General features: G+C 32.4%; 1 protein-coding gene across 5 annotated transcripts in view; it reads right to left on the reverse strand.

Annotated features, from left to right (window-relative positions):
• NECTIN3 (nectin cell adhesion molecule 3) overlaps positions 1-25,930 on the reverse strand; it is a 136,600-nt gene that overhangs the window by 47,566 nt on the left and 63,104 nt on the right. For 4 of the 5 annotated variants that reach the window (XM_081797319.1, XM_081797320.1, XM_081797318.1 and 1 more), the window contains exons 6-7: positions 13,226-13,364; positions 10,967-11,048 (exon numbers count right to left, since the gene is read on the reverse strand). In XM_081797319.1, coding sequence (XP_081653445.1) covers positions 10,967-11,048; positions 13,226-13,364 — 221 coding nt within the window. Of the gene's footprint in view, positions 1-10,966; positions 11,049-13,225; positions 13,365-19,938; positions 23,901-25,930 lie in introns of those variants that run through there. The other variant, XM_081797317.1, reaches the window with a different exon arrangement.

The raw sequence follows: 25,930 nt of genomic DNA on the forward strand, positions 1-25,930 counted from the left end.
CAATAGTTCTTTTACTCTTACCTACCCATGAGTCAATCAAGAGTCACCCCTAATTAAGACTTATAGTTCCCTGATGGCAGTATGAATTTAACACAGGTCTCAAATAAACCACTCAAGATTTCATGTTCTGATTGTATCTCAAGTATGAATAGTCTAAATTTAATTCTTCATAAACCAAGGGAAAAAACACAATTTAAGTAAATTAATGGTTAGGATAATACCTTTCTACCTGGGTTGCAAGTAGCATTGAGCCATTAAAAGTTTGCTTCCCCAAAGTTTAGCATTACATCTGAGTTAATGCTTCAGACTTTAACATGGTTTATGAGGTACTTTAAAAATATTTTGGTGATAACATTAAAAAGTCGAGATTCATTTCCAGTTATTATGAATTAATAGTGATAATTCTTTGGAAATGATATTACAGACTGAGATCTTGTTACATATCTTGCTCAAAAACAATGACAGACTGACTGTAAAATTCCTAACTGTTTAAAATAAATTTTCTAGGTATTACACAGGCAGAAGGATGAGGTAACACTGTATATAAATTCTGATATCTTCCCTGTTCCCTCAAATTCCTGGAACTATCCTCAGCTAGCTTGGGAAATTCTGATTTCATAAACAATTTTTTTTTTAAAGATTTTGTATTTATTTATTTGACAGAGAGAGAGAGATAGCGAGAGCAGAAACACAAGCAGGGGGAGTGGGAGAGGGAGAAGCAGGCTTCCCGCCGAGCAGGGAGCCCGATGTGGGACTCAATCCCAGGACCCTGGGATCATGACCTGAGCCGAAGGCAGATGCTTAATGACTGAGCCACCCAGGTGCCCCATAAACAATTTTATTATCACTGCAACTCAACAATTATTGAGTAGCCTCTGTACAGAGCAGTTTATTAATCTCAAGAAAGGTTACAAAGGCAAGTAGTCATGGATTTAGATTCCAAAGAGCAGAAAGTAGAAAAATGGGAGAACCACAAAATATACATATTTAAGAATAGTGAGTATGCAATTTTATAATGAATTCGTTCTTAAAACTCAGTGCTAAGGATTTGAAAGAAAGAAGATATGTTTATAACAAAGAGCTAAGTGGAATTATACTATAAAGTTTTATGAAAGGGTGTGAATTAGACGTTCTCCTCTCTGGATTGCTCAGAATATCTTAAAAGGCCAACATTTTAATTCTTTTATCTTAATCATCTTTTTATTTATTTATTTTTTTGGTATTCAGTATTGGTGACTAGAAGGAAGCCAGTTCTTTTTGGTCATTTAAACTGCATTAAATAATTCAATCAATAGGAGAAATAGTTCTGAGGGTACTACTGCATACTTCAGTTTTTGGGGTTTTGTTTTTGTTTTTCCTTTTTTTAATACAGTCCTAACTCACTCAAGGCAGTTCGGCTACAAATCAGAAACAGACTGCAATGGGAATGGAGGTCAGAAGTTTTCAACTTCTTTGAAAAAAATCACGTAATCAATGCGCTGATGCTGGTAATACCATTAAAAATACTGAAATGCTAAAACGATGTGAATGTGAATGGAAACTTGGAAATACCCGTTTTTATAATCCACAAAATTTTTTTGTTGTTAATCAGGAAATCCATATTTATTTTGTAATTAAATGTCAAGCCTGTGGATGATTTTTGAACTTGGTAGTTCATAAAGGTTTACAGTGAATAAAAGGATATCATCTTGAGTATAGCAATATCAAAAAAAAAAAAATACTGAAATGCAATTAAACTCAATCTTTATCACTTAGAAATCATCACTCCAGGTTTCCCAGATCAGTGGTGGTTTATATGTATACAGTAACTCTAAAATAAATTTTCTTAGAGTATTTTTACAATTTACAGCAAGTCAAAATTACTCAACTTCAACCTTCTTAATTATAATAATATTGTTAGATTCCATTTGATTCTACTAAAAATAAGTTAACAACATGACTCTAAAACATTTTTCCTTCATGGACCACTTACTTATGTCCTATTTTAAAATTTTTATCAAGCATCTCCTCTGTGATCATTACTGTTTAATACAGAGATGAACAGAACACATATAAAGATAGTGGCCACTTAGGTGCTACGGGCCATGAAACACTATTAGAGGAGTCAAGTTTTCCTAATTTCCATTTTCTCAGATGAGGCGAGAATTACTCATACTATGTATGGATCCTGAAGATACTAGATGCTGAAGGAACACTAGTGACCAAGGAAAACTATTGCCTTTAAATTAAATAAATTTCCTAGTTGATAATGAAGTTTATACAGGAAAAATAAAGAAAATAATGTATCATAAAAATATTTTAACTGTCTTAATAGCAATTAGCAAAAACAGGTATTACCTCCACTAACCCACTGCAGAGAGAAAGCATGGTATCACACTGTCATTTTATACTGACTGCATCAAAATTAAGAACTTCTGCTCTTCAAAAATCAGTTAAGAGAATGACAAGCCAGAGAATGGTAGAAAATATTTTCAAATCACCTATCTGACAAAAGACTGGTATCCAAAATGTCTTCTTCCACTTGGGCTGCTATAACAAATTACCATGTACTAAGTGGTTTAAAGAACATTTGTTTCACACAGTACCAGAGGCTGTCTAAGATTTTGGTTCTTGGTGGAGGCCCTCTTCCTGGTTTGCGGATGGCTACTTTCTTTGATCCTCACATAGCAGAGAGCAGAGAAAGAAATAAGTTCTCCCCTGTTTCTTCTTATGAGGGCACTAATCCTATCCTGAGGGCTCCACCCTCATTACCTAAACCCTCCCAAAGGCCCCACCTCCAAATATCATCACACTGGGGGTTAAGTGTGATTTCAACATATGAATTTTGGGGGGACACAAATATGCAATCCATAACAAAGAACTTTCAATATTCACCAATAAGAAAACAATCCAATAAAAAATGAGCAAATATTTGAATAGACACTTCACCAAAGAAGTTAAATGGATGACAGATCAGCAAGTAAAAAAAATGTTCCACATATGAGTAACTAGGGAAAAAATACAAATTAAAATCACAATGAAGTACCAACCACACACCTATTAGAACATCTGAAATTTTAAAAGTCTGATCGTAACAAATGGTGGTAAGGGTACAGAGCAACGTGTAATTGCTTGTGGGAACATACATGGTAAAACTGCTCAGGATGACAATTTGGCATTTTCTTAAAAAGTTACACCTTTTAAGTTGCATTTATCATATGATCCATCTATCCAAACCTAGATGTTTACCCGAGAAATGAAAACATATATTTACACAAAAACTTATACACAAATGTTCACAGCAGCATTGCTTATAATAGTCAAAAAATGGAAACAGTGCAAATGTCCATCAATAGGTAAATGTAAATAAAATGTAGTATATCTACATGGTATACCTATCTAAAAGGAATAAACCACTGACCAACCCACATGAAGGAATCAAAAATCAAAACAATTATATGGACTGAAAGAAGTGACACCAAAAAAAAAAAAAGAACATATTATATGATTCTATTATATAAAATTCAAGAACATGTAAGTTAATATAGAGACTGAAAGTAAATCCAGTGGTTGGGTCCCTGGGGATGTGGAAAGGGAGCAGGGAAATGAGGAGAGGGGAAGATTACAAAGGGGCATCAAGAAACTTTTGGAAGATGATGGATATATGCATTTTCTTGATTGTGGCAATGGTTTCCCAGTGTGTATATATGTTCATGTATATATCTGTGTATTGTGTTTGTGTATTATATGTAAAATGTATCAAACTCACACTTTAAATATATGCCATCTGTTGTATACCAATTTTTAGTAAAGATATCGATCCTTTATACTTCAAATGTTGCATCTATATTTCCTTTGAATATATTATTTCAATATTAAGTTTCTAAATCATCATTTCATCCAAGCTTTATTGATCACAAAACTTCCCCCACCCCCCACAGACCAGAACAAGGTCCTAATAAGTCTTTGACATCCTGTCTCAATAATTGCCACTACCTATTAATTGGAGGCAATATGCAAGATGTAAACTTTTTTTGCCACTCGAGGGCAAAACCATGCTAGATATACTCAGTATTCATTTACTTGAAAATAATCCACTCAGTCGCATAGTTTTCTCTAATTTGGATGAAAAATATTAATTCTTCTGTCATCTTTCTCCCTCCCTTCTCCCTGACCCCAAAGCCTATAACTACTGGTAGTATCTGGATAGATGTTAAAATATTCAGATCCGGGAGAAAACCAGACCACTGATGATAATTAACAAAAGCAGCTTATCTAAAAAAATATTATTGGAAAATGGCAGTGATGTGTCCGAAAGATGAATTTTGAAAGGAAATAATGCAAATGTACAAAACTATACAGTAGTCGGTGGACAGGTTCAAGAATGAAATATGGCATGATTGGTAACAATTAAGATACCTGGAGGACATATCTCCAACTCTAGAACTTGCTAATGAGTAGGACCCTCATGTTTCTAAAGCCACATAATTCGATAAGATTTGAGCCCAATCATAACAGCACTTCATTTTTTATCTTATTTTATAATATGTCAATGGAAATATAAGATTCATCTTACTAAACGTTCTGTACCACAAATTTGGATATCAAGAAGCAATGTATATACTACTCACACTGGAATTAAAAGAAAAAAGTTTCATTATCTACTCAATAAGTGTTTAAATGGTCATAATTTTGTCCAATAAATAAGCACAGACAAGAATGAGAGCTTGCAGGAAAAAATGGCCTATTAGATTGCAAAATTATAATTTTATACACACACACACATAATTTTTTACCTATCAGATTACCAATAATCAAGTGGAATACATATACTGTTAGTAAGGATGTGGAGAAATAGGCACTTTTAAGCATGACTCATAGGAGTGCAAAATAGTACAATATTCATAGAGGACAATTTGACAGGATCTATCAAAAGTATAAACACATTTACTATTTGATATAGCAAGAGCAAATCTAAAAATTTATACTGAAGATTATACTTGCATAGAAGCAATATATATATATAAAATTATTCACTGCAGCATCATTGGTTTATTAAAATATTTTGACATTATAAACTATGTAATATATGCACATTAGAATTTTCTGTAGACATATGAATGAGAATGTTCTGCAATAAAAAAAGATCTCCAGTATATCTTAGGAGGAACAGCAAAAAAATATTTAACAGTACATACAGTTACATTTTATACAAGAAAAAATAAAATGGGTGTGTAATGTTTCCTTCCTATGCTTAAATAAACCATATTAAGACAAACAAGAAATTTATTAAAGTGATTTTCTGTAGGAGGTGCTGGGCATAGGGTAAATAGGAATGGAAATGGAAGGAGACTTTAGAAAATACCCATTTTTTATATTGTTTTGTATGTATTATCTACTCAAAAAAGTATGTAGAAACACTCTTCCTTTACAACACTCTGCCATTAGCATTTACAAAAATTTACTAAAGAATGTGATAAACCACAATGAATTATTTGGGGGAAAATCTTAATTTTCCCAGATAGTAAATTCTGCTGAAGTATTGCCATAATCAATATGACTGATAACAATATTCCAGTCCAGTAATTCAGGTTTTCAACTGCTCTCTATTTTCTTATGCTAAAAGGTCATGGAACACTACATCAAAAACTAATGATGTAATGTATGGTGATTAACATAATAAAATAAAATTAAAAAAAGTCACTGACGGGAGTAAAAGCACTGTAGAAAAATTAGAAACTACAGAAAAATATAAAATAAAACAATATTCACAGAGAAGTCTAATATATAATCATTGTTAATCTTTTAGAATATTGCTATACAGTCTCTTGGTTCCCTTTGTTTTTTTTTTCATACTTGATACCTGACACTGATATTAGATATAGGGACATTAAATATACTGAAGCATAGTTGTGTATCTGGGACAGGGATATTCTAGAATACACAATGTAAACATGATCACATACTGAAAAGAATATAAAGAGGGGTCTGACTCTTTTTTTCACTTTTGCATTCAAAAATTTTTTGTAAGGTAACTACAGTGTGCCAAGCAAAGTGTTGTGCACTGAGACTACAGTACTAAGCAAGGGAGACATGATCCTTGCCTTCATAGCATTTAAGGTCTACAGCAGAGGTTCTCAGAAATGGGGTATCAGGATCCCTTTATACTTTAAAATTTTGAGAACCCAAAGTACTTTCATTTACATGGGTAGTAGCTACCTTAGCTATCTATATTTATCATATTAAACATTAAAACTAAGAGACTTTTAAAATATTTAATTCATATAAACAGGATAATATGATACAAAAATCATCTTTTACATGAAAAAATAACCATGTTTTCCAAAATAAGGATTAGCGAGAAGAGTGGCATTTTATTATTTTTTTACATTTTTGCAAATCCTTTTATTTATTTATTTATTTATTTTTTAAAGATTTTATTTATTTATTTGACAGAGAGAGAGAGAGACAGTGAGAGCAGGAACACAAGCAGGGGGAGTGGGAGTGGGAGAGGGAGAAGCAGGCTTCCTGCCGAGCAGGGAGCCCAATGTGGGACTCGATCCCAGGACCCTGGGATCATGACCTGAGTCGAAGGCAGACGCTTAATGACTGAGCCACCCAGGCGCCCTGCAAATCCTTTTAATATCCGAGTCAAAAGAAGCAAGCTTGATTATTCCAAACATTGGTACTTTTCGTTATTCAATATAAAAAAAATATTTACTATTTTCCCCACCAATGTCAATCCCATGATTGTAGATACAGGTTTTACAGAAATTATAATTTTTACGTGGAACCTCAAGTTTTTTTCATTGGCAACAAACACTGTCAGTTATTTGCCTTGAGTGACAGGTTCAGTTCATTGATTTGTGAGAAAATGTCTGCAAATTATTCAAGCCTGAATGGCACAGTTTGTTAGTCATTCTTTTAAGTAAAAATGGTGTTCCACAAAAAGGCACCTAATTTCAGCTTGGAATTCAAGCACACAAGCACTTTATGCATATATCCCATCTAATCACACAGAATATTAATACACACACATATATTTACATATACAAACCAAGTGTTTGAAATCTTGAAAACTGATCTGTGTATTCCAACACCTGAAATACTGTTCATAAAACATTTTCCAGGTTGCTAAAAACTTTTTAAGTTACCAAAAATCCACTGACATATGGTTACTTCTGCGTATGTGATTACCAAGGAGGAAAAAAATCTCATGATATTTCAAGAGATTAGAAAGCTTTTAATAATATGTCAGCATTGTGCAAATAACTTGAAGAGCCACACTCCCTACAGTATTACTGCTTGACTGAAATTCCTGCTATGATCCTCAGTAAAGTCAAGTAACGGTATCTACTTCATGGAATCTACTAGCCCTGACTTTCCAAGTTAAATAAATGCTATTTTAGACTGAACCAGAGTATTCTAAAAGATCTACATTTATATCCAGATTTTTTCCATATCAGACATCAAACTCTATTTGTTATGTATATTTTTCCTGAAAATGATTGTTGATTTGGGAAATATTTTTTCACATCAGAGTATACAACTCTCCCAATACAAGGCTAAAATACAGCATTATTCATAAAATGGAAATTGTTGCCCAAAATTGTAATACAAAGAAATTTTATATCAGTGTTCAGTATTTTGTACTGGATTTGAAGCTGAATGAGATAAAGAAACCCACTAAACTGTAAGCAACATTGGCCAGTCTGAAAAATACTGGTCTATAAGAGTGGGAAAGCAATTTCTAGAACAATATGTATTCTATGATCACATTTGTGTTAAAAAAATATTTGCAGATGTAATATGGATGATATACACATGAACGTAAATTCATGGAAAAAAGTGTGGGAGAATATTTAAATTCATAACAGTGGTGATTGCTGGAGAAGGAAATTATGTATTTGGTGATGGAGCAATGAAAAAGGGCTTTCACAGTTGACTATAAATTTCTGTAGTTTCTGATTTTTTTTTGTTGTTCCAAAAATATACTTACGGATTACCTATATAATGTTAATCAACGTAACAAAAAGGTAAAATATACTTTAATGTCATTAAGTTAATATTTGTTTCCTAAATGAAGACTCAACTTTCGTAGATTACCTAATACAGGACAAGCTGGTGGTATTTCTTAATTAACCTTTGCCTTCAGGCAAGACATTCCTTTTTATTTCCCTCACACTTATATGCATGCCTCCATGCATCTTCTCTGCAGTATGGTAATAGCTCCCATTCAAGCAAACTGCCTCCTCACAGTACCAGGCCTCATTCTCCTAATTTACACTGAGAAGAAAACTTCTCAGGGATGAGTGTTGGCACCATTACCACAAAAAGCAATAATCATACAAGGTGGACAAATGTGGGTAGTGAGGAAGTGCTTCCTTCTGTGGCTTCCCAAGGGTAGAACACTGATGGGTAGAACAAGTGGGACTCTGTTCCTTAAAGCCATGTAGGCATTTGGGAGCATGGCCTTGTGACCTAGTTATCTAGAAGGCTGAGGGCTAATGACTTCAAGCAGGAATTACCACATCACTTTAAAGGTGACAAGTTACCTAGTGAAGTGGAACATTACAAAGGCATTTAGTATTACAACATGCTATCACTGCACAAACCTAATCGGATAGTAGTGATACACATATTTCTTGGTAACCGAGACACAGTTCTGTGTGTTTTACATTTTGAGATCACAACATTAATTAAAACACAAACAGCCACATAATTAACACATGACATTATAATGCATGAATCATAACAAATTATCTCACTGATGGATAATGATTTTAGCCTATTCTTTTTTTTTTTTTTTTGAGGGAGATTGCGTGCGCAAGTGCGCTCATGCGCAAGTGCGCTCATGCGCAAGTGCGCTCATGCGCAAGTGCGCCCATGGGAGCCGTTGGGGGCGCAGGGGAGGGAGAGAGAGATTTTTAAGCAGGCTCCAAGCCCAGGGCAGAGCCTGAAGCAGGGTTTGATCTCACGATCCTGAGATCATGACCCTAAGATCATAACCTGAGCCTAAATCAAGAGTCAGGCACTTAAATGACTGAGCCACCTAGGCACCCCTAGCCTAATTTATTCTTAAAAGCTTTATAAAATTAGGAATTATTTCATCTCCAACTCAAGTTCTGACTCTCTTAAGCAAAATGACAGCAAATAGCTAACCCTCAGCAATATTTTATAAAACCAGTTTTATAGCTAGAAGAGAAAAACAAACAATCACATTTTTCACCTGCCTAATTTCAAGATGAGGAAAAAGTCACAATGTTACTAAATGGTCTCTGATTTCCAAGTCTAATGTTTGTTACTCATTGCAGGTGCTCTCCCACCAATTTTCTTTCTAAACTTTTCATTACTTTTCCATATGGCTCTTATTTCTACCCAGGTTTATGCTTTTGAGTATGCAATTTACTATAAATCAAATTACTCTAATCAACAACTGAGTAATTGCATCACATGCATCATAACTCCTACCTCCAAAAGCCAGGAAGCCTTCCCTAACTCTAAGGATTCTAAAAATTGTAGTTTCTAACACTGTCAACTCAAATCATCCAAGAAAAATCTTCCTTTTGTGTTTATTTGGTAGCTAAATACATATATAGCAATCATATTTTTTAAACTAAAACCAAGGACAGATGATGATCAAAACCAAATAATTTTCCCCTGATTCATAAGCTTTTATAAATATTTAATTTGAAGATATTAAATAGTAAGTTATATAGTCAGTTGGTTTTACAGACAGGAATGAAATTATACACAGTTAGGGTCGTCCTAGAAAATTACCAACAACATTCTAAGAGAATGCCCAAAACTAAACCTAGAAATCCTCTGATTAATTACTAGCTTTGTGGAGGGAGGAAGACAGCTTTCTTTCTGCAGCAGTTAACAACAGCTCTAGCTAAATATTTTGTTGACATTCCACACTACTTGTCAAGTTCATTTATTTGCCAAGAGAGATGTGAGGCTACACTCTTTCTGTGAAAACAAGGGGTCTGAAAAGATGGCATGTCTCACCCCTCAGACACCAGCTTCTGTTAAGACAACAGAGCAGGTGACCCCTGGCAATGACTGCGAAAGCCAGGGAACGAATGTTCCTCCCCGCCCCATTCTCAGGCAGGAGACTATCTGGTCAACTAAGATACAGAAGCTAACAACATCTTAACACATATATTCCCTTGGAGTTTTCCCACCAAATTAAATTAACTGGTGGGCAAATAATTTGCCTTATTTGAGCTGAAGATACGAAACATATCTCTGGAGGAAAATACCATAGAATATTCCCACAGGTAAAAACAAACAAACAAGAAAACCCAATATAGGGTCAGAGCCCCAAAAGGTTACATGGATATGAGAGGGAAAAAAAACGAAACTACTAATGCTAAGAGTAAAAGTATTCAAATATTCTGATGGTTTCAACTTTCCCTAAGAGAGCATATTAATCTAGGTATAGAACATGAGATAGGAGCATTTAATCGATACCTTCACATGAATTATTACAAACTAATTCCAAAAGAAAATTTAAAAGTTATCATAAATGTAATATGAGGACCAATATTCGTACCCAGAATTTTAAACTGGAATATAAACCTTTTGCTGCTACATAAAGAATGCTAAAATTTAGACCCTGAGTATACTGAAAAGAAACACACCCTACCAAAGGCATTCAATTTTTCTTTTATTTTATATAAAAATGCATATTTTACAATGAGTCTATATGTCAATAAAACTATATTAACAGTAAGTCTTTGGCCATAAACTTTTAGTAAAAATCTCTACTCTTAATACAGTGTTATTTTGTTCCATCCACACTGGCTATCACATCTTTTCTTACCAATTTGTCGACAAAGTTTGATCCTTTAAGTGTTTCAGAGAAATGATTATGTGTTATTATGCAACATTTAATGTATAATGACTAGATAATACTCAAATAAAATACACTGCTTACTATTTTTTATTTCATTTTATTTTAAGTATAACCATGAACACATACCTGATATAGATCTTTTTGAGGCAAGGGTGGGGATCGTTCTTCATACATGGGAGGTGGTTTATGTGTGGGTGGAAGGTCGATCCTGCATTAAAAATGTTAATAAATGTGATTGCAACATTTAGCAAGAAAAAAAAGAAAGAAAGAAAAGAAAGAAAAAGGGGGAAACAAGGTTCTCTTAAGTTTTGAGAACCTCACACTAATATTTATATTAGTGTACACACTTAATTCAGTTCTTATATTTCCATTAACCTATCACAGATGGGGAAAAAAAAAAAACCCTGGTTTTAAACTTCCAATGTTTAAAACCTATCTAATTGATTCATTTAAAGAAGTAACTCAAATGGAAGCATTTTTCTGAAAATTATTAAGTAACCTAGTACATAACCAATTTACTTCAGTATTGCACATTTTTCCATCTGACTATGCCTACCATCATTTTAAAGATAATCAAACGTGTGCAATGGAAGGCAACGTGTCATAAAAGTAATTTAAAAAACTGTATCTTAAAATGATAATGAAAAAAAATTATACTGCTTTTTGGAAATACTTCCAAACTAATTTTCAAAACCCATGGTTACTCTTAGAATATCCATCATGCAAATTAAGATTTTTCAATCTAAAGACCATTATAAATCTTGTCACATGAAATAAAGAGGCTATTACATCCTCAGGGAATACATTTATTTTTGCCAAAATAACCTAATAAACTTTTAAAAAACTTATATTTTCATGTATTTAAGTATTGTTGTTATAATAAAAATAAAGTATATCTGGTGGCTCTGAATTTTAGAGAACAATTTTTTTATATATTCTCATACTTTTGAAGTTCAAAGATAACTAATTTTCAATACATGTGATGACTAAATCAAACAAAAATGTTACCTATATTAAAAAATAAAAAGAATGAAATCTATAAAGGCCAAAGTAATTACAAATTCTCTGTGGCCTAATAACTTTTCAATGTGGGCATGAAATAATAATTTTAAATGAATAGAATTCAAATAACAAATAAAATGGTTACATGGATGTAATTATTTAGCCTACTAGTAAATTATGTTTTTGAAATTATAGAAAAGCCTGAGATAACTTGGAAACTAAAATGAAGTTAACCGCATGCTACTCCTGAAATAGTAAAGAACTATACAGATTATTGCTACATATAAATATTTTAACTATAAATATTAAAGAATCAGTGTTACAGGTGTTGCATTGAAAAGGTACTTTGCAGTTCTTATTTAAAGGTAATTATTTCCTTTCATCTAATGAAAATCACAGCAAATTTATAGCTCCAAGGTGCCATCAGTCATTTGGGTGAGAAAACTGAGGCCCATGGAGGTGATGTGACTTGTTCAGGATCACACCACTACTTTGATCATGATAGAGCTGAGACTAACACTCAGTTGTCTTTAATCTAAGAAGATCTATGCTATACCTGTGCCAGATTAGAAAGGCAGAGACATATACAAGGCATTTATGAAGACAGAAGAAATACATTCTTTGAGAGACAGCCTCATGTCCTAATATAAAAATATTAGTAACTACATAAGAAATAATGCCATTTGTATAAAACGCCACAGTTCATAAGCAACATCTTATTCTACTCATCACAACCATGAAAGGTAAATAGGAAAAATATTATTCACATTTCACAGATGAAGCAACAAAGCTGTTGATGGAATTCAGTGAATTGGGACATTGGTGTTTTGATTCTACAGCGAAGTGCAATTTATACTTTAACATTCTGGCTCAATGACTAGGCCCAAAATACTGCTTTCTCTTTAAATAAAAAAGTTGCACATTTTGTAACTCACCAAAACCAAAATTGTTTAAGGAAAAAAGCTTTAAAACTCTATTTGATAATTCTTGGCAGTTGAACATTAATAAGATCTATCTAGACATAAGACTGGCATATACAATCTGGAGAAGCCATTAAACTTCTAAGCTATTTTGAATCTCTCTTTCAACCACACTCCATCAAAGCCCTGCATTTTTATTCACAAGGCAGGACAAAATAAAGTGTCATTACGTTATCATCTGGAAAGATGTCCAGTGTATTTGTAGGTGAAAAAGGTGTCTAATATATTTGTCTCCAATGGCTCCTTGACACTATTTACCAAAACAGTACATTCTGATGCAACCATGGTCATCTCACAAAGATCTGTGTCTTTACTCCCATCCCTCAGACATTTTACACAAGTAGCTGTAAAGATAAAGACTGACTCATACTGAATGTTGAACATGAGCAAAAAAGTTACTTACACTTTGTCAAGATAGGATGGTCTCTTTTTTCGAGGAGTCAGCAGGACAATCACAAAGACAGCAATGATGAAGAGAGCAAGAACAGCTCCGATTACAGCTCCAGCTACGGCTACGGAAGAGGTCTGCTTAAATGGGACATCTGTAAAGCAACAAAAATTAGGCCTTTCAAACAATTTTAAAAAGTTCTTAAATTTGCATACCCTAATTTCTAAAATGTTCAAAGACTGAGCATGTTACCCAACAGCAAGCTTAGAGAACCCCTAATTGGATTCATTACTTTTTGTAGGATTATGCTAAGACCCTTCTTCCTTGCCAAAATGTCACCTTAGCACTTCACCTTTGCTTTTTTTCAAGTTATGAAAATAATATTCCCAGTCAGATAGCAACAAGTGAATCTATTTTCTATGGGCAAAGAATGTCTGGAGGAGAAAAGGATGAAAACTATTTTAAATTCTTACTCTAAAAGATAAAACAATTTTTTTCATTATTCTTTGAGTTAACCAACAATAAATACATTTACCATTTTTATACTAGTAAGATATAAAAGAAATTCTATTAAGGAGACCAAAGGGTTTCAAGAAGGGGCAAACCAAAGACATAAAAAATACCCCAGATCTAATAAATACAGTCAAAAATGACACTGTATATGTTTTTAAATAGAGGTATTATAAAAACAGCACTTGTTGCAGATAATTTCCCTTAATTCATGAACATTTAATACGAAGTACACTGAAGATAGTGTCTTTACTACAAAATTAAATGGAAAATCATCCCTATCCCTTGGCTGTAAACACACTACATAATTTCTAAATACCAATTTCTCTTTCCCAGCCTGCACCATAAATTTTGTTAAGGATTTTAAAAACATATTTAGCAATTATCACTTCATACGATCCTGAAAGATTAAGTCACTCTACTTTATGAACATTCAAATAAGGGAATTTACCTAAAACTATTGTATCTATGTATTTTCAAGTATAAATATTTGGATATGACAGTACAATAAATCCTTATGTGTAAGTATTTTGATAATTTCAGCGACATTAAACTTTTTGAGTAACAACCAAGTACCATCAATATACACAATTTTATTTTCTAACGAATAAGATGTTTAAGATAATATTGTAAAAATGAAAATACTGCAGTTCTAAAGTTAAATATTCTGCCCAAGCTCATTCAATCAACAACTAGTACAGAACAAAGAGTAAAATAAAGCTAGCTGGGGTAGGCTAGAAGCCCTCACCATTATGCCCTTGTTGGGAGAAAATGGTTTTTGCAATACCTAATGTAGACTCTCCTTTTGGGCCCCCACTTGGAAACGAAGAACTCTTAGCTTTCACTTAAATGGACATTCACATAAACTTCTAAATAACTGCAATGACCGCTGGAACCAGACATGGCAAATTTAAAGGAAATTAAAGCACTATCAGTTTTGAAATATGTTTCACCAACTTACCATTGTATTTCTATATAAATATATATTTAGAAGTCTTTTCCAACTCTGTTTCTGTTTCTATTAAAATGTGAGTTGCATGGTGTTTTAGATTGCTTAAAAAATGTTTTACTTTTTTCTCAATTATAAAAATTTCCTTAGCAAACTATCAATCCTGTTTATTAATGAGTCATTTTATTAGTCTCATTCTACACTAAGAACCTTACGCCAGTATAAGTAACCCATTTCAGCAACCTTTCAAACACTGGTTAGAATCTAAAAATAGTAAGATACTTTTTTTTTTTTTTTTAAATAGGCTCCATGGAGGAGAGCCCAATGCGGGGCTTGAACTCATGACCCTGAGACCAAGACCTGAGTTGAGATCAGAGTAGGACACTTAACCAACTGAGCCACCCGGATGTCCTTAGATAATACAATTATTTTAAGCAATATAACCAGCTTACTCATTCGGGATCTTACCCTTATTTGCTAATACATGCCTAGTTTATCTTCCTATTACTGCTCATTTCTCTAATCCCCACTATCTCCATTTGAATATGTGCTATACGAGGAAAGCTCTGAAATCCAAGCCAGTCAAATATTATTCTGCTCTTGTAAATGTTTAAAGATTTGGAATGACCTAGGAATAATTTCTACTCTACACTATCACTTTTCCCACTGTATAAATTATAGCTTTGTATTCAGTCTTTAACAATAGGTCATTTGAAACCTATTAAGGTTACGTGCCTGAGGTTATGTGACCAAGGCCATATACATTGTCAGTGGCACAAATAAAAAATCCCAACATGTCAAATATGCTACTTATGCCACACTAATTATTCTAAAGGTTTTCCTTTAAAGGAAATCTTGATTTTGCTAAAGGATAAAAAGCAGCCCTATCATTTTTGCCCAAGAGTACTGAATTCAAATTTGAGGGTTATCTTGATGGTAAGGACAAAGTTAATACCATAGGTATAGTAATACTTCCAAAATTATTTTTGAAAAACTCAGGTTACTCTTTGAATGTAAGATTTTCAATGTACAGGTCATTATACATTCTTCATCAAACTGCACACCTCCAAGAAAACCTTTCAGTTAATCTTAGCAAAGATATTAAATTTGATAGTGCTTGTAATAAAACATAATCACATACTTTTCATACCCTAAAGTAATTCCCAACTCTATACACTATTTTTCATATTCTTAAGTAATTCTCAAGTCCAAATAGACACTATTTTTAAACATTTAAGTTACGGTCTACTTATCTACTTCTGTTCCATTAGCCTTATAATTCCTAGCTCTAGGACTCTGTAACAGAGTTGACTGCATGTTGACCATAACTCTTCCTTCTATCTTAATCGGGCATACTTATTTCACCGGGTTCCATTCATTCTTTATTCATATTTATCTTTTCTTTTTTGTATACCTCTTCTTAGTATCAGAACAGTCTAGCAAGTGCTGAAAAGTGCAATTGAAAGAAAAGCTGGGTATGAATCCATTTACCAATTGGATATTCTATATAGGTAAATGGACTATGTTAAATACATAAAAACGTTCAAAAATCTGTTAACACATCATACCAAAAGAAACAATATAGATAGAAGAAATTTCATTACTTTTTGAAAAAATATACATATAACTACTAAACTGAATTTAAGTTTGTCTTTATTACTGATACATATGAATAAAAAATATGTGAAAGCTTTCAAACATGTATTCACCTAATTCACATCTCACAAGATTTGAAAAAAAAATTCTACTCTATACAGTAAAATAGAGCTATTTGCTAAAACCACTTAAAATGGGTGGGTATAGAAATCTGCACTTTTCACACTTACATTCAAACACTAGGTCCTAACAATTAATTGAAACATTGTTTCATTTTTTCATTCCCTTCACCAAAACTTCAGTGATGTCATCACATGATTCACACATTAATGTGAATTATCTACAAACTTCTATTTGCTCCCATAATATCTATCACTGTATTACAGATTTTCCCCATGAATATATCTTATTTTTATTTTTCAATAGCCTCTTTAATGCTTACCTTTTCAATATATCTAGTTCTTTATATCCATCCAAATATTTATCTCACTACTTTTTAATAAAAGTCCTCTCTGGGTCAGAACAATGTTGTCAGCATCTCATTCAACAAATTCTCAATAGTAACCTAATATGTGTCAGGCACGTGCTAAGTGCCAAGAAGGCAAGGATGAATTTTACATAGTCCCTATCTTCACCGTAGAGAGCAAAATCCCCAAAGTGGGGTCACAGAATCCATACATGTATATTTTCCAACATAGGGATTATCATCATTTATCCTGTCCTTTTTTTTTTTTAGGATAAGTGATAATTACAAAATACATGTGTACTAGCACATTAATATGTGGACTGGCACTTGTAGCCCCACTTTGTCCAAATGTCAGGAGTTCACGTGCTACACAAAGCACCCACAAAATCCTGTGGGAAGTGTGGGGTGGGATAGTTCCAGAACGAAATCCAATAGACATGTGGTTGTTCCCTCTCAGCACAGTCAGCATACTGTGACCCACTGTGATATATGAGAGCTCATGAGTGAACTAGTAACCACCCTCGATTTAACGAGAGGTCAAGAATGTAAAGGAGGCACGACATGGGTGCCCTGGGTGACGGGTGTACATCTGACACATAGACCAAATGAGGGTATGGTGCTAATCCATGTTATATATTAGTAAACATTTATTCCCAGTAGATGTCATTCCTGCAAGGAACTGGCAGAATGAAGAGAACACCAATAATGAAGATGCAGACAGTGACAAAACCCCCCAAAACAGCAATGCAAATATCTAACTCTTAATGCATAAACTTGATCAGTTACATTATGAAGTAAAACCACAGCCATATAATCAGATGTGATGGGTCAACCAAAAAAACTGAAACACATTAGAAGACCAAATAAAATAAGATAAAGGTTTACATTCACTCTTATTAATGATAAACCTCACACTAGACCCATACTGTGCTAAAGTAGTAGGTAATATGAGGGGTGAGGTTATTTGATTAGCAAAACATTGAAAAACCAAACATTTTGAACAGGAGACTAGCTCTAAAAACAGTAGTTGGGATTAAAACTGTTAAGGTCCCCAACAGTGTACTTCTTCCATTTAAATCTACTTGTTTTTGAGAGGTAGCATTTTAGCTACTAAGTATCAAAATAAAAACCATATATCAAAATATACTGAATATGGAATCAAATCCCTGAATCACTGAATCAAAAGTCTAAAGCCAAGATCAAAAAAAACAAAACAAATGAACAATCATATGGTTTGAGCTGGACCTTGAATATGGAAAAGGGTGGAAAGGAAAGCTCAGGTAAAAGCAGCATGGACGTAATTATTCAGACATCAAAGCACATGGTATGGTAAGAAAAACAGAGTTAATAAATCTAGACATTAAGTAGGTTCCCGCTTAGATCTAGGCTTTGAGCATCTAATGACTGCTTAATATCAAAAGAAAAGCAGGTATGATGTGCCCTCCGACAGAAGATACCACCACTTAAGTAACTGCCCCCCACCCCAAATTAAACCTTAACCTTATAAAGTTTCTAGACCTGACAATTCACAGAAAATAGAGAGGTACAACTGGCACAATCCAAACCAGGAAACTGCAGGACACACATGAAGCCATTTCCTCAACAAATAAATTACAAGGCAAAAATCAAGGGAGGAGGGGAGTGCCTCACAGAGAACATATAGATTGAAAGATATAATATATGGATTACATTCAGATACTAAATAAAACCGCAGATTAATTTTTTGTGTAATAATAAATTTGTGGTTACTTTTCCTAAATGTTCCTTCTCTTTTAGAGCTGTGTTGATACATTTATAGATGAATTAATGGCAGGAGGGATTATGTGGGTAAGAGTTTAAATGGAACAAGATTGACCATGAATTGATAATAATTGAAGGAGGTACATGAAGGTTCATTTCATTATTCTATCCTACTTTTGCATAATTTCCCATAATACAGTGTTTTGTTTTTTTTTTAAAGGGAGGCCAGCCTTCTAGATTTAGTTACCTCTGGCTTTTAGATCACGCTGTCCCTTTAAGACTAGGTGCTTCCTGAGATATTTCTCATAAATGAAACTGTGAAATTAGATATCATATCTCTATAGAAATATTATACATGTAGGGAAATGGGGCCTTGAATTATTCTTTCAAGTTTTTAAGATTATAAACTTATCCTACTAAACTCACTTTCACTCTGCTTCACCCATGGCATCCAGCCAGAACAGCAGAAAAGGTAAGTGAACTAGGACAACCCAAAATTGAATCAAGTTTTAGCCTCATAAATTGAAATGAACATGATAAAATAACTATCATCAAGGTTCAAGAAAATGACCCCTAAGGATATATACAGTGAAAGCTTTTGTAAGCAAACCTATCACTACTCAACTCAAAGTACATAGGTTCCAAACCAAACCAAACAAAAACAAAAAAACTTGCAGCTTACTGGAATAGGAGAAAACAAATATTAAACAGAAAGCATTTTTAGAACATAGAAAAGGTGATATGCCATGTACACCATTCCAGATATTCTTTCATGCATGAATTTCCATTGGTATAACAAGAGGGAAACCAAGCTTAATCCAGTCAAACTGTATGCTATTTAAAAACAAAAACAAACAAAAAAACTGCTGCTTGCTTTAAGATAATTTAAAGTTTAGGAAAACAAGTATAATTTTAAACATCAGAGATAGAAAACACGGAGGTAATTACAATTAGAAACAATGGCATTTATAAAGAAAGCCATTTATAACGTTTATAAGTGAAAAACACTAAATGCCAACTTACAAAATATTTCGCGAAATATGTTCATCCAAATGAAAGCCAATATATATAATTTAACTTTTGTCAAACTCACAACAGCAAAAACATTCAAAATTTGTTTTAACTGCTAAGACTAGAGAAACAGATAATTCATGATTGTGGAGAATGTTATTCATAATGTGTAGATAGGAAATAGGAATTAAATGGTCAATTAAAAGCCAATTCTATAATGGCTAACCTACAAACTTAGATGCTCTCTCAAACTTTATTTAACTGTATCCTTAACCTGATAGAGTCTTATTTGGTAAGAGAAATAAAATAGATTTCAAATTCCCACAAAAACTTAGGTTATACATACAAAACACACACACACACACACACACACACACACACTCCATCAAATAACATAACGAGGACAAAGAAGGTAATACAGAGACATAGGTTTGTTATAGAAATATGCCTCTAAAGAATTTTTAAAAAACTTTTATTTAAAGATTTGTTGCATGGCTATTAGGGCTACCACCTGATAAATAACTTGGTAAAAAATACCACTAGTACAAATTAAAGTTAAATCCAAACCCAATACACCAAAAATTTGAAAAAGGAGATTCTTAGGGATGATACATTTCCAATTAACAAGTAAACAGAAAGAACAATTAAATCTGTATATCACTCCTCTATTAGAATTAAAAATTCAATATGTGTACCATTTCTTCCTTTCTTATATTTTACACTGATCATACCTCCACACATTCATAACTTCTTATTCATATACCTTTAGTATTTATCAAAAACAAAATTAAACTCAAATCAGATGTTTTCACATATAAAATTGTTATATTTATCTCAATTTTTGCACTCATACATTGTACTTCCTACAAGCCCTTCTGCTACACATTTAGCTAGGGTTATCTTTAGAAAACGTTCCTATATATGGCTATCAGAAGCAATACTTACTACTGAAAAAAACCTTAATGGTTTCTTTAAATGTTAGACTTATCAAATAGAAACCTTTTAGGCACATGGTAAAATACTAAATATTTCAACTATAATGTATTACTCAAATGTCACTTTTAAAGTTAACCCCTAGCCTATTAAAATTTTAATATATTTTAATAAAAATGGCAGGAAAAAATAAAAGTTGCATTCATCATCCCTGCATTACTGAAATATTTTAACCAGTGTGAAAGAAAACCCTAAAGTGAATACAAAAATGAAAAGTCAGTTCAAAGAATAAAGAAACAAAAATGAACATGGTCAAAATAAAACATTCTTCCATCTTTTCCAGAAAAAGAAAAGGATTTTCATATGTACCTATCAATTAGCTGTGTATATCACAGATATTAAAAAATTAATTTAACAAAAATGTTTAATGACTATTCATGTTCACAAATAAGTTTATATGTACAGTAAACAAAGTTCTAATAAACAGCAGTGCAATGCTTCAAAAAGTCTTAACTAGTATCAGATTCTTACAATTTTGAAATCTTTTAGTTTGCCAAATGATTTAGTTTAAGGATACAGAATGTCTCACTCACTTGTAGTTTTCCATGTCAACCTCTCCCCTCTGCCATCAAAAAACAAAACAAAACAAACAAAACAAAAAAGCCCACCCTAAACACATAATGGCCACAATATAAAGGAAGGTCTTAATCACTAAGTATTTATATTTTTGAAATGCAGTTCTTAAAATACATTGCTAACTTCCTTCAAATAATACTCAAGTTGAGATTTATACAGTGATTATCCTGCTCAGATTCATGTAGCATTTCAAACCATTGCTCTAAAGATGTAATTGTGAACAAAAAGCCACAAATTCACATCTTCCATGGCAAGAATTTTAGATCCATCTTTCTTGTGGCCATATCAGTGCTGGTATTTAAATTAAAACATAAAGTCTACTTCAATCACAGGGTATTACCAATAAAGTTTTGCTTCCAATGACTTGGACCAAACAGTCTTAATATTTGTATATCAGTGGTTAAGTATATTAAAGCCAGATAGTCTTAACAATGTATCAGTTAGCTTACCTGTATCCTTAGCTGATATATTATAGTTTTAGACTAAGTGTGTGAATGTTTGGGAAGAGAAATAAAATAGGTTCCTAATTTCCACAAAATACTGCTAGTTCAAAGAAAGGAAATTATGTTATAATCGTTTAGAATAAGGCCTTGACTACTTGCAAAATTCTATGAACATGTTAGAACTTTGCCTTGTAAAACATTCCTTTAGATTTGATGAGAATCATCAGGATTTGGGTGGTTGGGGGGTAAAAAAAAAAGTACCTACTTTGCCTTTTTATTAACAAAATAATTTATTTATGATTTTCCTACTAACTTCCACTTCAATTCCCTGGCAAAACACCTAAGGCAATTCTACACAGTCCTTTTTCAAATGAATCTTCAACAGAATAAACATATTCTTCGGGCTTCAAAATAGTTGTCATTATTACAATTTTATAGGACTCTACTGTAGAAGCAATTTAATTACCTCACAAAGAAGATCCACATTTGAAGATTTAGATAACATTTCTTTTTCAAAAGATACATGATTTCTGGAAAGAATATACTTAATGAATTATGCAAAAAACAAAAACAAAACATAAAACCTTATGATGTTTCCAGTTTTAATTGGAAAAACAAAAACCTTGAAACAAATACATACATTTAGGAGGAAAAGGAGGATGGTTTGCCAATATCCATTAGCAAGTGTTAGTGACTGGTTCTATAATTCAGACTTTTCTCATTAAACCTCAAATTTACAAGTTTGTTCTAATTTTTCTATATATTTACCTGTTTGAACAACATCACTATTAGATGACTAAAACAAGATGGGCTAAAAAATTTTTTGTATAGTTTCTTGGCTGACATGTTCTGAAAACCAGTACTCCAATGCTAGTTTACCCACGTTGTTCCATATACTGAAATGCCCTCTCTGAACTTTATTTAACTGCATACCATCTTTTCATTATTATTCTTATATTTAGGACATAAAGCATTCAAACAAAACTATGCCACTTAACATACCAAAATCCATGTTTATATAACATTTAAGAACTGTCCTCCAGAGATGAAAAAAATTGTAATAATTATGTTTAAAAGGCATGTTTTTATTATAACTCTTGTATGTATTTTGGACAAAAATACTGACCAGCTAATTATGCTCTTCCACACATCATGTTCACTGAGTTTACTACCACAGTTTTAGTGCAACAAAATATCTTTGAAAAGCCACTCTACAGTAATTATGGCAAGGCTCATTAAAATGCAGAGGTAAAGATTCCATTTGTATAGAAACTTAGAAAATAATGTTTGAAAAGGAAAGGTGTTTCATCAGGCTGAATATTTTTTTGTATACTAAAAATATATATAAACATTTCTTGAATTAGTTTTATAGTCAATTTTGATGCAGTATCATTTAGTGGTGATAAATTTTGAGAGGTATATGTTTAACAAACATTATACTTGAGATTATAGTCTTAGGTAAACATTTAATACACAATGCCAAGGTAGTTTCCTTTTTTTTTTCTTTTTAATTTTTGTACCAAAAAAGTCATACATTTAATGTTGACATTTCTTCTTACCTGTGTGCCTCAGACCAATAAAGTACTCTGCATTAAAATTTAAATCTTGAGACAGTAGTACAGCATTGAAAAAAAAATTGTAAAGCAGCTCAGATACATTGAACCAAGATTTTACATTTTCATTTGTCAAATTAGAATATAAAAAGTAAGCCTGAAAATCAAGTTGAAAAAGCTTATTCTTCCTCAAGAAAAAGTATGAACAATCTGAAAATGATCAACTAGTATGAATGAAACATTGTACATAGGTAAGTTACATTTAGTGGTTGCTAAACATACCACTCCCTCCTGGAAATTACCGAACCATCTACGTGTGAAACTAAGTCATCTTCATTGTCGTCGTAATGTTCATCGCTGACGAACTTCATTCCCATTTTTAGATCTTCATAATAATCCATTGGTCTTTCAAACCTACTGAGATTTTCTACATTGTTCCACTGCATTTTTTCAGGCTCTTCTAAATAGTCTTTCCGTATTAGATTGTTCACTGGATTTTTATTTTCTTTTTTCACACTGTCTGGGTAGGAATCAAGCTCATCTTGTTGAAGAACATCTATTTGTGATTCTTTTTGCATATCTGATGGTGGAATGTAGTTCTTGGCAAAGTAGTCTCCACGAAACGTCCGTCTTCTCCTATAGCATAATATTCCAGCCAAAACACTTACAAGTACTATGAAGAGAGCCCCACCCACTACACTAGCAATGATTGTGCCAATTGTGTCATCCTTAATTGTTGCCAAAGTTGACAATGGGAAGGGCAACTTTTTTGGTTCTGTTGCTAGATCCTCGATGTCAGCTGTTGAGGGTTGCCACTGAACTGTAGGCTGAAGGGTGGTAGTAGTAGGAGGATCTAATGGAAACAGTAAAGATAGACAAGACACAGAAAGGCAAAGAATGTCAATGCAGGCTGATTCAGCAGCAAGTTGAAAAGACAGCACAGTTAATGAATATATATTCATAGTAACAATAGTTTTTCATTCTTAAGATCAGAATGTAGTGGTATTATGTATTTTTAAAAAATAACAAAACTGACATTTAGCCAGTTACCAATGAAGTAAAAGGAATGAAAAATTACCTATGGTGTAAATCCTAAATTATTCTATTCCAAGTTTAAGCATGGTATTGTACTTCAAGGAATACTTTTTTTTTTTCTTTTTTTTAATGAAGAGCATTACTTAAGTGTCCTATACACAGCTGGCTTAAGAATTATCAGACAAAAAGATTAAGTAATCCAAATATACATTTTCTTAGCCAGAAGAACAAAGAGATAAAATGAAAGAATAAAAAAAAAATTAATGTTTTCTTAATATACATCTTTACCTAATTTCATTTACTTTTATAAGATCTGAACTTATCTTTAAAAGAATGAAAAACTATAGATTCTTGTTAAGTGGCCATATATAAGCTGTTGGTTTAATAATTCTCTCAAAAATATTTTCCTTAAGTAAAGAGAACTCTTCAGTTTTTAGAAAGGACATATATAGTACATACCATTATTTAGTAATTTAAAATAAAAAGCGTATGTTTAAACTGTGTTAGCCAAATGGGCTATATTATCAAATGAGACTAACAGACAAAGACAAAGTAAACACATGTTACCAAGTGTTATAAAAATGTCATCACCATGTCTATATCCCATGGGTAAGATATCTGAACATTTAGGAAGTTGAAGAATTTCAACTGTATCTGCAAAATTTAGTGTCACATTGCTTTAGTATGGAGTCTCAAAGAGTAGCTAATATTTTAGAGAGAACATTCTAATAATACTTAAATATTAGATGCAGATGATCCTGTGTATTGCCATTAGATTACAGAGTAAATAGCCATTAATATTAAAAAGCAACTAAACATAAATAGTAAAAATTAAAGATTGGTTAATTATCAATTAAGTGGTATTTGTAGGTCATGTTACACAAAACTCTAGAGTTGAAGAAAGGATGAGTTAAAAAATCTTGAATTTCTTCTTTGATAAAAATAAATGACCCGAATGGTAGGTAATTTCCTATAATTAATTTTTAAATGAGTGGTACTGATAGAGCTTTTAAAAAATGATTGTTAGAAAAATGCTAAATCTACATGGGGTAAGTTATTCTAAAATTACAAGCTAAAGAAAAATACTTACTGAAACAGGTTTCATCACGGAATGCCATATGTACAGAATGTGGTAAAAATTTAGCAAGTACAATATAAAATTTAACAAGTACAGTATAACTAATTTCCTATGAATTTAAACCAATATAACAGGTAATCCTGCCAAGTACTTTGAAGTGAATATTAGTTATCATATTATATGTAGAATCAAGGAAGGGTTTTAATTTGTAAGAACATATTATTCACTAGCTGAACAAATTCCATCTTTAAAAAAATTGTGGAATTGTAGGATCATTTCTAGTATAAAAGTAGTAAAGCCTATCATAGAATGCAACTTCAGAGAACCAGGATACTAAAGAAATAAAAATATATCATCTGTAAGACAACCCATGTATTTTCTGAGATGGTAGGACTAATGGAAGTTTTAAATATTAAATGTTATCTTTACAATGATTTCCAAAGGAAAAAAATTACAATAAATTGGCATCGGCATGTTTAAACGTTAAGTACAAATCACCTAAATAATTATTTGTAATTCACACATTTTTGTGCACATAAGATTTTAAAACTTTTTGACAGCTCTTAATCGAATGCTATTTTTCTCAAAACAGTGTATGCCCCTGAACGCTCACCCAGTATAAGATATAGAACTCATTATTTTTATCAAGTATCCTTTAAAAAAAACCCACATTGGTATTTTTTATTTCTACTTGCAATGTTCTTTATGTAAACACAGAGGGATGGCCACTAATTAACTCAGATCTAACTTTCAGAAAATCTAACTAAAAA

The sequence above is a fragment of the Leptonychotes weddellii genome, chromosome 1 (assembly GCF_054177405.1).
Source record: "Leptonychotes weddellii isolate Sample4059 chromosome 1, ASM5417740v2, whole genome shotgun sequence".
In the NCBI taxonomy this organism is placed as follows: domain Eukaryota; kingdom Metazoa; phylum Chordata; class Mammalia; order Carnivora; family Phocidae; genus Leptonychotes; species Leptonychotes weddellii.